The sequence below is a fragment of the Phalacrocorax carbo genome, chromosome 5, assembly GCF_963921805.1.
Source record: "Phalacrocorax carbo chromosome 5, bPhaCar2.1, whole genome shotgun sequence".
Lineage (NCBI taxonomy): Eukaryota > Metazoa > Chordata > Aves > Suliformes > Phalacrocoracidae > Phalacrocorax > Phalacrocorax carbo.
In genome coordinates, this window is record NC_087517.1 from 10394707 (window position 1) to 10410889 (window position 16183).

A 16183-nucleotide genomic window follows, 5' to 3' on the forward strand; every position below is an offset into this window, starting at 1 on the left:
ACAAAACTGAAATCAATGGCTACTTTTGTGTTACATTATTAATCAACACAAGTTAGTTAGTGGTAAGTAGGAGCAAAGATTTTGAATTTGGCTTTAATGATGAATTGACTCTGGGAAATAAAATACTGACTTTGGCAGCCCATTAAAAACATTCTTCTTCAGAGATAAATTCAGAGTATCTAATACGGACTTAGTCAGCTCTACAAAGGCTTTGCCAACCCAAAACATGATTCCCTACAAACCTCCTTGCAAGATCATGTGTAGAGAATTTGAGACATTTTGACAACTCAATAACCATTTGAGAAAATCCTATTGTTGGTAATGATTGCCTGATAAATCAAGCAATTAGGAATGAACCTATTGGACAGAAAAGAGATGTGTACCAGGGAATTCATGTGATATCTAAGAAATGCCAAACATGAGTTAGTGGTTTAAACTATTGTCTAGAGCCGTCACAATAAAATTGTCATTACTGCCTCTGAGTCTTCTCTTTTGTGACTTTCCACAACTGCAGCTTGAAAAAAAACCAAGGACAAAAAAAGAAGTGCATAAAACATGTTTGGAAAGTTCCAGAGAAGCACACCTCTCTTCCAACTCTAAGCAATACCTTTTACAAGATATCGAGACAAAGCAGTGCTGCAGCGCATGATACTTTGTCACTTCATGAAATCTGTAACTTCTGAATTCCTATACATAATGCCATGACATCTGTTTACACAGATGAAAGATCATCATTTATTTGCAAAAGCAACAAAGTTTTCCTTGTGTGCCACGTTGATAATAGTCAGCTGACATAGCCAATATATTGTACTCAGTGGGGATCTAACATACCTTCTCAGGAAAGTTTATCAATTTGGGCCTCACGCCACGCTAATGCAATTTCACAAAGACTTGCCAAGTCAGCCGGGACCCAACATAGACACCGAGGTGAGTTCTTTATTTAGGGTTTTACCTGACCAGGGCTTCAAGGTCACAAGTCTTGGCAGAGCTGGGGGTGTGATGGAGTGGGTAAAAGCAAATTAGTGATGATCCTGGCAGTACTGGTTAAGATAGGAACATGTAGGCCATGCCATGCCCAAAGGACATCAGTTTTTCCTCTCTCAGTGTAAGTATTAGCATCAGCTCCCTCCTGCCCAGATTTTTAATTCACTGTATCTGCACAATGACCATATTCCAGAAAAGAGCACTGCCTGGGTTAAATATGGATCCAAATAGTAAAGCTAGTCACTTATGTATAAATCAGTACAGACTAGGAAGAGCAAACCCACATCTACTTAAAAATATATTCTGCAGCCACAATATAAGGTAGCCAGGAAGAAAATATGTCCAGAACATAAATTACACTGAGTTTCTGTAAGAAACTTTCACCTGCTTAATATTCAGCCTTGAACTGACTTCCACTGGGCTTTTGTACCAAAAGCCTTTCTTGCTGAGGATGGTTCAGTTTATTTTTAAAATGCAGCTGATGGAGGTCAGAGTTATCCTTTCAACTTAATAAACCAGTGGCCAGACGTGTTACCTGGCCTGTGAAAGTCTGGACAGGATCATGTCATTCATTCATATTCTGAAGTTCTGGCAAAAAAAAATTTTAATTCTCATCCTGGTGATCCATACAACCTCTGCAGGACAGCAATTACAGATGGTGAAATATGATTTTTGTTTCATCTCTAACATCATTAGCTTTTAAAAAAAATGTTATACGCAATAAACACTTTGAAATTAATATAATAATAGATCTGCAGTTCAATCTGCATTACAGCAAGGTATCACAGGCTGAACCTCATGCAGCTTGTAATCATTCAGATTTCTAAGAGGAGGGTGGTTACTGGCAAAGCAATCTGCTGTAAATTCCTGTACCGTGTGTGCCATCTGCTGGTCAAGAAGGATCTAAAGGGTGCTGCATGTCAGCCTGCAGGAATCACTCCTTGGAAGAGGATGCAGAGCCAAAGAGCAGGAGGACATCAGAAGAGGAGGTCATGGTACCTATCCTTGGAATCGAGGAGCAGCTGGGAGCTCCCGCTGGCCAGCTGGAAAGCACGACCTAATCAAGCTCCAAGAAACCGTGCCCTGGAAATTATGGGCTTCCAGGTCTGGCCCACTCGCTAGCACTGCCAGGCTGGTGAAGATCCAGGGGCTTTCCATGTTCTTTGTACCCATCAGGAGGAACAGACAGCAGACCAGGTGGCTACCGAAGGTGCAGGACCCCACCGAAGGCACAGCTGTGTCCTTTATCCCCAGGGTGGGTGCTGGGGATTTTGCAAGCCTGATAGTTTCACCAGCTTTAGTGCTGGACGTCGGCATGAAAGTTTGCACCGCTGTGTGCTGCATCCCTGGGGGAGCCAGCGGGGCCAGCAGCCGGTGGGGACCACCGCCTCCAGCGGCCGCCCGCAGCCCGGCAGCGCTGTGCGGCACACAGCGGCGTCTCCAGCCCCTCCGGCCTGCACACGAGAGGACGCACAGGGTGTCCCCAAAACCACCTCTCCCGCAGGTTGCTAAATTTGGAACCGCACAGGCAGATGCCCGGGAACGCTTCCTTCTCCCGTTGGAGTTAAACACCTGTACCCGTGAGGGAAACCGGTACTGCGGGGCGGAGATGGGTAAAACCTGAGGTAAAGAGGAGGCTTTCCGCCCTCGTTCGCTGAGGTGCAGCGGGCGGGCGGGAGAGAACGGGGACAGGGCACCCAGGATGGCCCCCCCCAGCCCTCTCCGGGGAGGCGAGCCCGGGGCGAGGCGGGGAGCCGCCCGCTGCCTCCCGGTGAGGCGGGGCGGGGCGGGGCGGGCCGGGCCGGGCCGCGGCGCGGCGCTGGCACCGCCGGGCCGCCGGAGGCCGCTGCGGGCCGCCCGTCAGGCCTCGCGGGGCGGCGGGGGAAGGAAGGTCCGGCCGGGCCCGGAGGCGCCGTCCCCACGTGTGGCGGGGAGACCGGAGGAGGAGGATGTCGGTGTCGGTGGCCGCGGCCAACCTGCCCATGCGGCTGCTCCGCAGGAAGATCCACAAGCGCAACCTGAAGCTGCGGCAGCGCAACCTGAAGCTGCGGGCGGCCGAGGGGGCAGGTACGGCGGGGCCGGGGGCGGCCGGGCGGGCGGCGCTGCCGAGCTGAGCCTCGGCGGAGCCTCCGGTGACTTTGGGGTTTTTCCCCTTTCTCTCCCTGAAACGCGCCTCGGCGCCAGCGCCAGGGGAGGCGGCATCGCAGGGACCCCCGGAGGAGGAGGAGGAGGAGGTGGCGGCGGCGCCTGAGGGAGAAGCGGCCGCGGAGGCTGTGGAGGCTGCCGGGCCGCGCGGCGGGGAGGAGAAGAGGAGGAAGAAGAAAAAGAGGAAAGCGGCGGCTGCTGCGGGAAGCGGTACGTTGTCTTAACGCATACGGCTTGTCTCGTGGGGCTGAGTTGCGCTTGGGGACCCCAGGAGGCGCCTGCGTTCGTTTCCCGCCCAGCCGGAGAGGCTTTGTCGGCTGCACCGTGCGAAGTACCAAGTAGCCTGGGTCGGGCTGGCTTTAAAGCCCTGGAGGTCTTCGGTATTATCTGCTTGCTTGTTCCAGCCGTAACGTTTGAACTCTAATATGTTCCAAACCGATAGCAACCAATTTAATTGCTGCATTGGATTCTGCTTTGTAAGACGAAGTTTGGATGCTTTGCTTGTTTATTATGCAAATGTATTTATTGTTTTTCGAAGTAGATCTTTGACAGACGGATGCTTTCGGTGCTTGAATGTCCAGCCAGTACGGCTTTTTAGCAATGCATCCTGCCTTTGGCAACATCGGTATATTAGGAAACTAAACTATACTGGGAAACTATCCCAAAAATTGCATCCTGAAAATATTGCTAGCCTTTTGTATAGTTTTGTACATACATACACATGCCCATATCTATACCTTTATATATATATATTTGGAATTTGTGCTCTTATAAGTGTTTGACCTTTCTGACGCTTCTCACGGTTGTGCAAATAAAGAGGTGTTTTCATGCAGCTCTCTGAGGATTCAGGTAGCTAAAACAGAACAGGTATGAAATCTCACACGACCTGAGCGCAAACTGCGTTGGAAACTTGATGTCTGCATTACAGATAGGAAAGAATTTTGTAAGTTTTTCCACGTTTCCAGAGAAAATTTTGTATAGTACACATTAAGCTTCACTGTTTTACTGTGTGAAGTGGATCGGTGCAAGGAACTTCTGAATTTTTTGGTCTCTGCCTTAGAAATTTCCATAGAAACCTTGCTTCCCCTTCTGCCCCCCTCCCATGCTGTGAAAAAAGCATGGCACTCGTAAGCAGATTACACACTAAAGCAATTCACTCTGGAACAACTTTTAATGGTGAACGTATCCTTGGTGTCTCTAAGTGACTGGTCTTCTGTAAAATAACACTCTAGACACAGAAACTAAAAAGGTGAAAACTGAAGAAAATGAGCCTGTCGAGGCAGAAAATGAAGATAAGCAGGACTCTGGAGAGAAAGAAGTGGAAGAGGAGGAGGAGGATGAAGTGCCCAGTTTACCACTAGGTGTAACAGGTACCTTGCGTCCTCTGTTTTCATACGTGTGCAAAAACCCAAGGTCTAACGCTTTCATCCAGAGCAAGTTGCAGTTTTCAGGTTAACTTTATGAGTCAGCTGTTTGACATGACACCAGCAACTGTACCGGCATTACCCAGTTACTGTTCTTTGAAATTTGCATTATACACACACTCCTAGTAGTCTTAAAATTACTAGAGAAAATGTGTTTTAAAACACTCATATGTTTAGCTGTAGAGGAAAAGTCAGTGAAGAGCAAGATGGAGGCGTATGGCTAGTAAATTTGGCAGGAGAAGCAGTGCATTCGTGTTCATTTTTTACAGCTCTGCAGTATTGCTAGGAACCCATTAATACAGATTATTTTGTCAATGTCTTCGGATCTTATGGTAGAAAGGAGTAAGAAAAAGTCCTTTGCTTTGATTATTTTTTTGTTTCCATCTGGGTCAATTTTAACTGGGTAGGCTCAGGACAGATGGAATTGAAGAAATAAGTTTGAATATTTCTTATTTCCCCCTCATTTCAGGTGCTTTTGAAGACAATTCTTTTACTTCCCTGGCTGGTGTTGTCAGTGAGAATACACTGAAAGGCATAAATGACATGGGGTTTACACATATGACCGAAATTCAGCATAAAAGTATTAAGCCGCTTCTGGAAGGCAGGTAAGAAATACATCTTTTTAATTGCTATATTGACCCCAAATGTTGTGTAAATTTGGCTAGCAAGCTAAACACATGAAATGTGACTTTCAGCAGCTAAACTTTTTTCTAGATATGTTCTCATGTTATATATATTTTGCTTATAGACATTAATGCATGTTAACAAAGTACACCTGTGTGTACAAATACTTAGGGTAAGCTCATGCAGACTGCTTTGCACTTGGCTTTGAAAGCGGGGAAGTTTGTTTTTGCTAGTCTTGCTGTCAGCATGTCTTGAAGACACTGTCTTACACTGTCACTAGAGCCACAGTGACCAATTCCTGTGGACCGCTTCTGCCCCCGAGTGCTTAATACCAATTACTGGTTACCTTTAAGCCATGTTATGTTTTCACATTGTCAACATTGTTTGAAATAGGATTGTTCTCTGTAAGATCAACTAAATACTTCTTTTTTTAACTTTGCTGCATACAGGGATATTTTAGCAGCTGCAAAAACAGGCAGTGGCAAAACACTTGCATTTCTTATTCCTGCAGTAGAGCTCATCTACAAGCTGAAATTCATGCCTAGAAATGGTAAGGCTCTTCATTCCACAGTTAAATTTTACTGTGGCTCAGACATTTAGGGACGTGGCTAGGAGGGGGTTGGACGAGTTGTAACTTTTTCTTGTCTGATTGTTGTATTTTTTAGGAACGGGTGTTATTATTCTTTCTCCTACTCGAGAGCTTGCTATGCAAACCTATGGGGTTCTTAAAGAACTTATGAATCATCACGTTCACACCTATGGTCTGATAATGGGGGGCAGTAACAGATCAGCAGAAGCACAGAAACTTGGAAATGGAATCAACATAATTGTAGCAACACCAGGAAGACTGCTGGATCATATGCAGGTAGATAAAACATTGATGTGTAATCTGCTTTATTAAAACATAATAAAACTTCTGTCCCTGTCTGACTCTGAATTTGTTAATCTTCTAGAACACTCCAGGTTTCATGTATAAGAACTTGCAGTGTTTGGTAATCGATGAGGCAGATCGTATCTTGGAGGTTGGATTTGAGGAAGAAATGAAACAGATCATAAAACTTCTACCAAGTAAGAAAGAAAGAAAGAAAAATCTGTCTTTCATGGAAATCACTTGACTAACATTATGTCTTCTTTATGACTCAGTTATTGTAAGAGAAGTTTTTAATTTTAATAGTTCTGTAAATGCACTTCAGAGTGATTGTCTTACTCTGTCCTCTTTTTTTCTGATAGCTAGTACATAGTACTCTATTTAACATCAATTTTCTGTAGGACAGAGTTTTCTTATGCACTTTAGGGATAAGATTCTGTTCATGTAAGATCCTTTAACATCTACATTCCCTTGTACATTTTCCTCTGCCAATTTATTTCCTACAATTCAGTATTTCCTAGTAAGGCTTAAATATAAGGACAAGGGTCTTTTGACTTGCAGTTCAAATTTTCTTCATACATCCAAGAACAGTATCTTAAGGAAGTTTAAGTATTTACCTTAAAATTTTCCTTTCCTAATTTTTCATTTAGTTATTCCTTGTAATAGATGCATTAAGCATGTTCCCAGCATCAGTAAGGCTTTCCCTTTAACTTTCAAAATACAGGGGAAAAAAAAAACAACCCATGGAGATAGTATATAAAAAAATCAATGATAAATACTTTGAGGTTCCACATCTTAAATATTAATTCTGATATGCATGTTTAAAATGCAGATACATATATCTGATCAATAACATTCTGTGAAGAATATTAATGAATAGTGCTAAAAATGGAAGGGGAAGGGTGGGAAAATAACATGTTCTTCGTGAAGTGGAAAATGATAGAAGAAATTTTTACATTGCATGAGTTTAATTTGGTTTTGTCCCATTTAGGAATGAAATAGTATTTTTAAATGGACATTTCAAAATAGAAAATAAAGTAAAAAACGGTGACGCTGGTTGTTTGGCAAGAACAATTGCTACTGTTCTTGCAGGTGTGAAATGGAGCAGGCTAAGTCTGCATTTTGCATGTGCTCATGTAACAAGAAAATGTTACAGGATCAGGATGTGTATTTGAGCTGAGGTGAGAGGCAGGAGATTTCCTACAGCTGCTCTAAGTCCCTTCAAGTCACTGAGGCTTGGTACAGATGTGCTGCCCCGTGACTGAACAGCATGCGCAAACGTGCGTGTTCTAGGCAAGATGAACAGTAACAATGCACTTTAGGTTTGGTAAATTTTTTCTTGCACAATCCCTAGCGTGATTCCTTTTGCTAAAGGAAAAACATCTTAATATTCATGGGGATTAAATAAATTACAAGGTTGGTCTCTATTTAAATCATTGTTTTGCGTCTAAATTGGAGTGCAAATGATTATTGAGATTTTCCCAGAGAAAAGGAATATTGTGTTTTGATAGCTGTTAGGCTGCCCCCACACCCAAAATCCTAAGTAAACATCCTGTATAATCCATAATACAGCTACACCTACCTGTCCTTGTCAGTAGCAGTATGTTTGAATTAGAATTCAACTGAAGAAATGTAGAAGGCTTACTTAGTGAAGTTTGCAACTAGAAATTTTATGGACTTGCTATCTGAATCCTCCTTTAAAATATGAGGTTTATCTTTTAAAAATAAATATTTTTTCAGAGCGCAGACAGACGATGCTTTTTTCTGCTACACAAACCAGAAAGGTTGAAGATCTGGCAAAGATATCTCTGAAGAAAGAGCCACTATACGTTGGGGTTGATGATAACAAGGAGACAGCAACAGTAGATGGTCTTGAACAGGTAAAATCTTACTAAGAGGGGTATGATCTGTGAATGTACCAAGTCCTGTCTTAAAAGGTGTTCAACATCCTAATGGGCAAAAGATATCGGTTGCCTACGGGGCTTTATTCAGTCTGCTAACTATCGTTAAGTTATACGCATCTGGTCAAATTTTGCAGGACAGATGATATAAAACCTCGTGCAATAGTAATGGAGTTACTTACACTTGTCTGTTCCTGTCTACATAATGTACCTAAGCTCCAGTTGTCTTTCTAAATGTATTTTCCAGTTTACTGACTAGAGGTACGCATACTTTAGATTTCATTGTCGCTCCTTCAGATAACAGCTAAAGGGAATTGCACAGCAGTTTCTGTGTTTGTGCAGTTGACATGATGTGTTGTTACAGAATTACCAGTAGCTATGTATTACCCTGAAAGAGTAAATGAGTAGCAAGAATTCTGTAAAATAAAATTCTCGAAATCGTAAAAAAGTGTTAAGAACCCTATGTAGTTTTTTCATGCCTAACGTCAGTAATTCAAAGTTCTTGAAATGTATTTTTATTGTATGAACTCATTACTTTTCACTGAACTTATATTAGTTTAGAGAAGTAGTTAAAAATTACTTCATATTTCAAATTAGTACAACAAGTTTCTTGTCAAGTTCATCACCTTTAGGAGTTTCATATACTGAGGTGAGGGACAGACAGTAAATTGGATGGTTTGGCCCAATAAAGCTGGAAAAATAACTATTTGGTACATTTATTTCACAACATAACACTTCCCTGATTTGTGTTGCTGAAACAAAAATTTGTTCTGTACTACTTTATTTAACAATATTTAAAAATTTTCCAGGGGTATGTAGTGTGTCCATCTGAAAAAAGATTCCTTTTGCTCTTCACATTCCTCAAGAAGAACCGGAAGAAGAAACTAATGGTATTTTTTTCTTCATGTATGTCAGTGAAGTACCACTATGAGTTACTCAACTATATTGATCTGCCTGTTTTGGCCATTCATGTAAGTAATCCGATAGTACCTGTAAGTTGTTACTGACCTTGTGTTTGCCTTGTTTGTTTCAGTCTGGTTTCTAATAAACAGATATCCTGCTCACAAAACTGATGATGGTCTTGATTAGCCTGTAGAGGAAGGAGATAAAACAAAGACTATGTAATAACAGCACTTCAACTTTGTTAATCTTGTGATTTTTCCAGACCAGGGTTGAACACTGATATTAGTTTATGCTCTGTGCAGAGAGCTTTCTGTTTTCTTCCAAGGGGTTGTCTTTCATAAGCACTAAAACTCAATTTGTGGAGCAAAGCTAATGTCAGAGGAATCCAAATGCTCTGGTCCCTGGAGTGTGTTGGGTGCTTTTTCTAAGGCCAGGGTGATGTTTGGTATGTCAATTCTTACCATTTGGATAAGTATTTTCAATTTTTATCAGAACCACAAAATGCATAGTTCAGGAGAAAGAATTGTCTGAAAGTTTATGAAGAGTTATAACTGACCACAAATGTCCTTTGTTATTTTGTTCTTCAGGGGATGTTTTTGCTATACTTTGATAGAACTGTTACAGCTTTGGGTTTGTGGTTTTTAGTTGTTTGGGGGTTTTTTGAACCTGTAATCTATCTAACATATTGCTAGACTTGCAAATGACTTTCTTCTGAACTTCAGGCATTCATGCAGCCCTCCTGAAAGCAATGTCTATGCAACTAAATTTGTACTACTTTAGAAGTTAGAGTATAACCCCTGAGAGGTACCATTTCACGTAGCCCTGTGCTGTTCACTGTGGTAGCATTGCTCCTCCACTGTGAAAGAGTCCTGCTTGGTCTGTACAAGTGCTTAACATGGAAAGATCCCCCAAATTATTTTGTATTTCGGCAGTGATATTATATATGAAATGGGAAATTAGATTTAAGCTTACAAGTTGGCAGATTTATGTTTTTTTAGTTGATATTTCATCCTTAATGTGTGTATTTCCTTCCAGGGAAAGCAGAAACAAACCAAACGTACTACGACATTTTTCCAGTTCTGTAATGCAGAATCTGGAATACTGTTGTGCACTGATGTGGCTGCCAGAGGACTGGATATTCCTGAAGTTGACTGGATTGTGCAGTATGACCCTCCAGATGATCCAAAAGTAAGTTAAGGAAATGGAGAAACTTCACAGCAGCAAACCAATCCTAGCTACAAGCATAGCTGCAAAGAATAGCTGAAACTGCCGCTTCACAGAGAGGTCAGGATTCAGGCATGTTGATATCTAGCTGCTGATTTCTTCCCCTCACCAGCACCTTTTAGGAGTTGCTTTTTAAAACAATTCTTTGTGCTCTTAAATTAATTTAAAAACTAATCAGCTAAACAACAAAACGCTTCTCAGGAGTTTGAGTTTATATATACATCCCTGAGTCTCCCAACAGCTTTTCCTGTGGATTTTGTTTTTTTAAACCAGTATTCTTACTTGAATAAAAACAAACGAAACTCAAAAAACTCAGAATTCTGTTTTGACAAATTTACAGAGCAAATATACCAACAGCAAAGTTTAATTTTCAGTTACAGCAGACTAAGATTTTTTATTTTAATCAGTAAAAGGTAAAATACTTTTAGTAAAGGTTCTGTCTTAGCCTAATGATGCTTTGCGTCTTCAGCACTTGGTTTCCCTCATCCATGTGTCGATGCTAGGAAAAAGTCTTAAAAATTAACGGATGATGCATTACATTCTATTAATGTTAAACTGGGGGGGGGGGTTGTGAAGCTGTTTGACTATTACATGTTTGAAAGACTGATCTGACTTGCTGTTTCTTATTCTTTCCAAAAGGAATATATTCATCGTGTTGGTAGAACTGCCAGAGGCATAAATGGTAGAGGACATGCTCTGCTCATTTTACGACCAGAAGAACTGGGCTTTCTTCGTTACCTAAAGCAAGCCAGGGTAAACTATGTCTTGATTTTTTTTTTTTACTGTGCAACTGTTTTTTTAAAGGCAAAAACTGTAATGATTACAATTTTTCAAGCAAAAAAACCATTCTGTTGCTTAGGAAATATTTAACTGACCATCTGACTCGAAAGTCGGCAGCGCAAAGGTAAATATTAAGTGTATTTATAGTTACTTTAGAGCTGTGCAACTTGTGTTATTAAAAAATAAATCAATTTCCGATGACCTCTCTGTGGAAGGACACTGGGAGCTTGACCATCCAGGGGAAATTAAAACCCAGATGTAGCTTGTGCATTGTTTTATTTTTCCTGTTCAAAGAGTCAGTTGCGTTTTGTTCAATTCCAAAAGAAGCATAGCCTTCTTCTAAACGTAATCATTTTGATGTGATAGCACTGTGCATAGCTTCTTGGTTGCTCTTCTTACGGGCTTGTTTACAGTAGTTTTGCCACTTGTAACACAAGTGGTACAGCTGCTAAAGCAAAAGCTGAAGTGGTGAAAGTGTCATACTGAGCATATTTATTACTCTAGCTTAAAGGACATGATAATAGTGGCATATTGATGTAAAAGCACTTAACAGATACAGTTGTGATATTAAAAAAGAATCTGTTATGTAGCAAGTCTTTTTCTGTTTGTCTTAGGTCTTGGACACATTCGCTATTTATACATTATAAATAACTTTGATATTTTACTTCCTTTTTTTTAAGGTACCATTAAGTGAATTTGAGTTTTCTTGGTCAAAAATTTCAGACATCCAGTCTCAGGTATGAAATGACTTCATACTACAGCTACTCTGAATATATGTATAATAATTCACATGGAGGATGTTAGTCCATAACAACTGCAGTTTAAAAATATATATGCTTGTTTGGAAAAGTTCCTGTAGATGAGTACTGTGCAGTAAATCCTCCTGCCATACTGTCCCTTGAGGGCAGGAAAGCAATAAAATGTTTAGAAGTTAAAGATGAATTTTAGCATCTAGTACTAAATTGTTATTATTATACGGTATGAATTTGCTTGTAAGAATTGGTTTTTTGCATTACATCGCAAAACCACTGTGAGACAAACAAACCTGTTTTCAACTTTTGAACCGAATGTTCTTGTCTAGCGTAGCAAACAGGGTGTCAGTAGCTTTTATTGAATAGTTATGTATGTTCAGATTGGTTGAGAGTAACGTCTGTCTTATGAAATGATATACTCAGACTTCAGTGTGCAGAAGTAGATCCAGTACCAACACTCAGAAGTGTTAGTGTATGCTCCAGGTGTATTTTTAAGTAGCTGGTATAATAAAGCTCGCCATCATCTAAACCTGTCTTATGCTTCATTGCTACAAAAATAGCCACAGAGCACAAAGTCGAATGGCATAGATGGTTCTGTAGACGTGACTTTCTATTGTTGTACAGTTCTGTGAATCATTCTCTTAATAAAAGCTCTTTAAAGCTTCCTTGCAGTACTTAAATTGGAAATAGCAAGTACAAGAAACAGTGAAGACAGTCCTTAGAAAAAGATTCCTAGTTACGAATAATTAGGAAGTAGTGGTGTCTCATGTAACTTATTTTTAGTTGCTGAATTAATGTATTTTAAACATCAGGTGAGAAACTTGGACCTAAGGAGTATTGGGAACTTAGCTTGCAACAAATAAAATGTCTCAATCTACACTAGTGCATCTGCATTTTTATCTTAGAATTAATACTGCTTAGTTTACAATGCATTTGCACCATAATAGGTAAGACTAAATACAGAACTACATGGAATGGTATGCTTTAGATGTCTGACTTAAAAGCATACAGTTGTTGTCCATTAATTCTCAGTACACATAGTTTCATGGTGTGGTTGCAGTTGTGTGCTCCTTGATTACCTTTTTTGGGACAACCCAATTAATATTTCTGGAAAATTCCATATTGCTGAGGCTTTGTACTGTAACTCAGCTTCAGGCTTTTTTGTCCCTATATTTGTTTATAAAAGCACTCTGATATATGTATGTGCACTCTACTAACAGGGCAATTTTGCTGAAGTGAAGAGTGAATGTCACTGCAACTCACGCACTAAATAATTTGCTTGAATATAATTTATACAATCGTTACAGCTATAATTGGATGTGTCTTTTGGTTTATGTTCTTTTTTCCCCTCACTAGCTGGAGAAACTGATCGAGAAGAACTACTTCCTTCACAAGTCAGCGCAGGAGGCATACAAAGCTTACATCAGAGCTTATGACTCCCATTCTCTGAAGCAGATCTATGATGTCAATAACTTGGATCTTCCCAAAGTCAGCCTTTCGTTTGGTTTTAAAGTGCCTCCATTTGTTGACCTCAGTATCCTTTTACTGCAATGTTTCAAAGCTGAATTTCTGCTTTATAAATGTTAAATGCAACTTAGTGAAGTTCCTCTGCCACTTCAGATTCTGATTTTTTTTTTGCCATTAATCACATGAAAGCATCATGCTCCAAACATGGTTTATCAAAGAAAATGTTTAATTGCCATTTTTGCAGTTTTAGTATTTGCTTACATCTATGTTTCAGTGCATGTACATGCTTCAGTTGCTGCAGGGTGGCAGATACTGGAATATTGCATTCATGTTCTAGAGGACTGTTCTCCTCCATGCGGTTATTTTCACTTTAAGGTCCATACTTAAGTTTAATAATCATGGAATATTGAAATAGAGGGGCAAGAGCATGAAGTAGGAGACTGTAGCTAAATTACTGACAAACTTGCCAGTTTGAATTTGAAGCAGTCATACTTTGGCCAGCTTAGTTGGACAACTGGAGGAATAAAAGCATTATTTAGAACCACAGGAACAAAGTTCTAGTTTTGTCTCTAGTTAAGCAACTCAACTTTTTGTACAATGCTGTTATTTTTTTCTCACATGAATAACTCTTACAGTACCTAAAAAAAGCAAGATTTCAAATTATTCCTTTTTAAGTTCTTTAACCAATAAAATTTCAGATGTGAACAGCAACCATGGGAGAAGACTACAGAAAAGAGGTGGAGGTGGGGGGTTTGGTTACCAGAAATCAAAGAACGTCCACAAAGCTAAAATCTTCAAACACATTAGCAAGAAATCGGACAGTCGGCAGTTTTCTCGCTAATCGTACATTCATTAAAATGGGCTGTGGCATTGAAGTAACTACGCTGATCAAAACCATCCAACAGTTACTTTCAATTTAAACTGCTCTTTTCACATTTTTAGGGGTCTTCATGACTCTGTTTCTGGCAACATCTTTTATCTTTCAGTTCCGGAAGATTCTTTGGAAGAAAGGGATCTTTGGAAAAGATTGTTGCTGTAAGGAAGAAGATATTTGGATATAATTAAGTTAATACTACAGAGGTTATATTAAGAAAGAAAAAATACTTTTAGGCTTTATAGAAGAATTTGCTTCACATTTACCTTTTCCTCTGCGCACCTCTGAAAATGCTGGAGTAAAGGCAAGGACAGCTTACAGTGTGAGATCAAAAAAAAAGGTTTGCTCATGGGAATCAGTGCAAGGGCGTTTAGTGCTACAGAACTCTCTGTCCATCAAATACGCTGAAGAATATAGGAAGATTCCTTTAGAACATAACATACTTATGAATAGTTAAGGCAATATGAGATTGTGATTCATTTCAGTCATGCTGTCTGTATAACAGGTAGAGTGTCCAAGATCAAAAAAAAAAAAATTTCTTATACCACATCTGGGACACGCTTAATACTGTTTCTTTTAATGTTGTGATAAAATGGTAACATTCTATTGAAATGTTTGGTTTTCCTTTATGTTCTCTTTGAATTTATCCATCTGGTAATGTCTGGTGTACTCTTATGAATTCGCAAAGGAATTAAGAAAAGATTACATAAATTGAAGCACTCAGCCCAGGTGTTTTTTAAAATGCTCCATAACTTTGATGCAGTGAGAATGTTTGCAGTTGTATCTTGTAAATTACAAAAGTGAAAAGCTTTTTAGTCTTACTTTATCAGATCATTGATGGGCAGAGGCAAAGATACTGCGACAGGATTGAGGGGGTGGACGGACTCAGTAAGGAAAAAAGTGAAATGGGGTATAAATATACAAGAATGTGTGTTGGTTTGTTTGGGGTTTTTTTGAGGGAGAAATGTAAAAGACTGGAATGGAGGAGGGTGGAATACATGTTGCAAACAGAACAAACACGGAGACTAAAAAAAGGATACACAAGTTGGGCAAAAGTAGCGTAACTATATTATGTGTCTTTTTCAGATCTCTACCATTGTAGAAGTAGATAACTCTTCTTAGGAAGCTACAATGGTGGTGGGCAACAGTATTTCAAAAAAGTACGTCACCAGCATACAGTTGAAGGGTTCTTTCTACACCTGCAAGCTGTGCAGTAACAGTATAGGAATTAACTTACATTATAGCGAAATTGAGGGACTCATTAGACAAACTGCAAAAAGTAATTACTCAGGAAGATATGTAAGCAAAGCTGCAGTAAACCACCGAAAAAGTCAGGGTGTGGTTATGTGGGCGCAAGCAGTGTGAATGAAGTAGTGTGGAGTGTTTGTCTGGAACAGGAAAAAAGCTGAGCTGATGGCCACAGCCAGTGACCACCTGTCTGACTGTGTGCTGCATACACCCAGAACTGGTTGGGCCTAAAAGCACATCAGAATTCTTGCCACTTCTCTGTGTAGGCAAAAATCTGCTTCACAGAGAACTGCTTTTTTTTCTGTCACTCGTTCTGGGAACAGAAGGCTGACTGCCTTCCCAGCAGCTAGACAACTTCCAGCTCCATCTAATTTTTTCTTTGACAGTGCCTCAATTCTTCCACTTTCTGAAGTCTGACACAAAGACAACTGAAAAGTAGGGGTTTGGCATGAGTCTGCACAACTCCTTTCTGGTATTCTGGTTTGCATTTTCTTACATACCCTAATAGAAAGGAATCTTTGAAGTAATCTCATCTAGGAGATGAAAAGACTGGATGGTGTTGCTATAAAGTAGTACCAGCTTACACTGAAGAAAAAGTTAACACTGTAACTTAAACACTATAGATGTATAATGGCTGCACAGTCTGAAGTAGCTACAGAGCCTGCTATTTCACACTAATTTCCGGATGAAGTAGAAGAGACATTCCTGAGCCGAGACTTAAGTGGGTATTGAAAGAGAAGGGCTTCAGCTTCCTGGCTTGTGCAGGTGCAGTTACCTTTCTCGTTGTTTATGGAATCATAAATGAAAACTAGTTTCCAATGAAATATCTGTGTCTATCAGGCAGCATCTTCTCTGCTGTGGTATTGCAAGAAGTTTAAAAGATTGTCAGATTGGAAATCTAACGTTTCCTTTGCAACTTACCCTGTTATCAATCTTGTCAGCAGTTAATAGACCTCAGCCATCGGACTCTCAAGGCTTGTCTCATAACA

General features: G+C 40.1%; 1 protein-coding gene across 1 annotated transcript; it reads left to right on the forward strand.

The window, feature by feature from the left end:
* The first annotated feature begins 2846 nt into the window (after positions 1-2846).
* On the forward strand, positions 2847-14669 carry DDX18 (DEAD-box helicase 18). The gene is made up of 14 exons (XM_064451110.1): positions 2847-3051; positions 3169-3339; positions 4362-4499; positions 5023-5158; positions 5627-5727; positions 5843-6042; positions 6131-6245; positions 7786-7925; positions 8756-8917; positions 9885-10037; positions 10713-10826; positions 11534-11590; positions 12962-13139; positions 13771-14669. The coding sequence occupies exons 1-14, from the start codon at positions 2934-2936 to the stop codon at positions 13911-13913; spliced, it is 1926 nt and encodes a 641-aa protein (XP_064307180.1). The 5' UTR covers positions 2847-2933; the 3' UTR covers positions 13914-14669.
* Positions 14670-16183: the final 1514 nt, after the last annotated feature.

Bases quoted from the DNA above. Each gene is read 5' to 3' on its own strand.
- DDX18 (XM_064451110.1), top strand. From the start codon at position 2,934: ATGTCGGTGTCGGTGGCCGCGGCCAACCTGCCCATGCGGCTGCTCCGC. The intron at 4,500-5,022 runs GTACCTTGCGTC...CCCTCATTTCAG, and splicing joins TTTACCACTAGGTGTAACAG to GTGCTTTTGAAGACAATTCT. The intron at 6,246-7,785 runs GTAAGAAAGAAA...ATATTTTTTCAG, and splicing joins GATCATAAAACTTCTACCAA to AGCGCAGACAGACGATGCTT.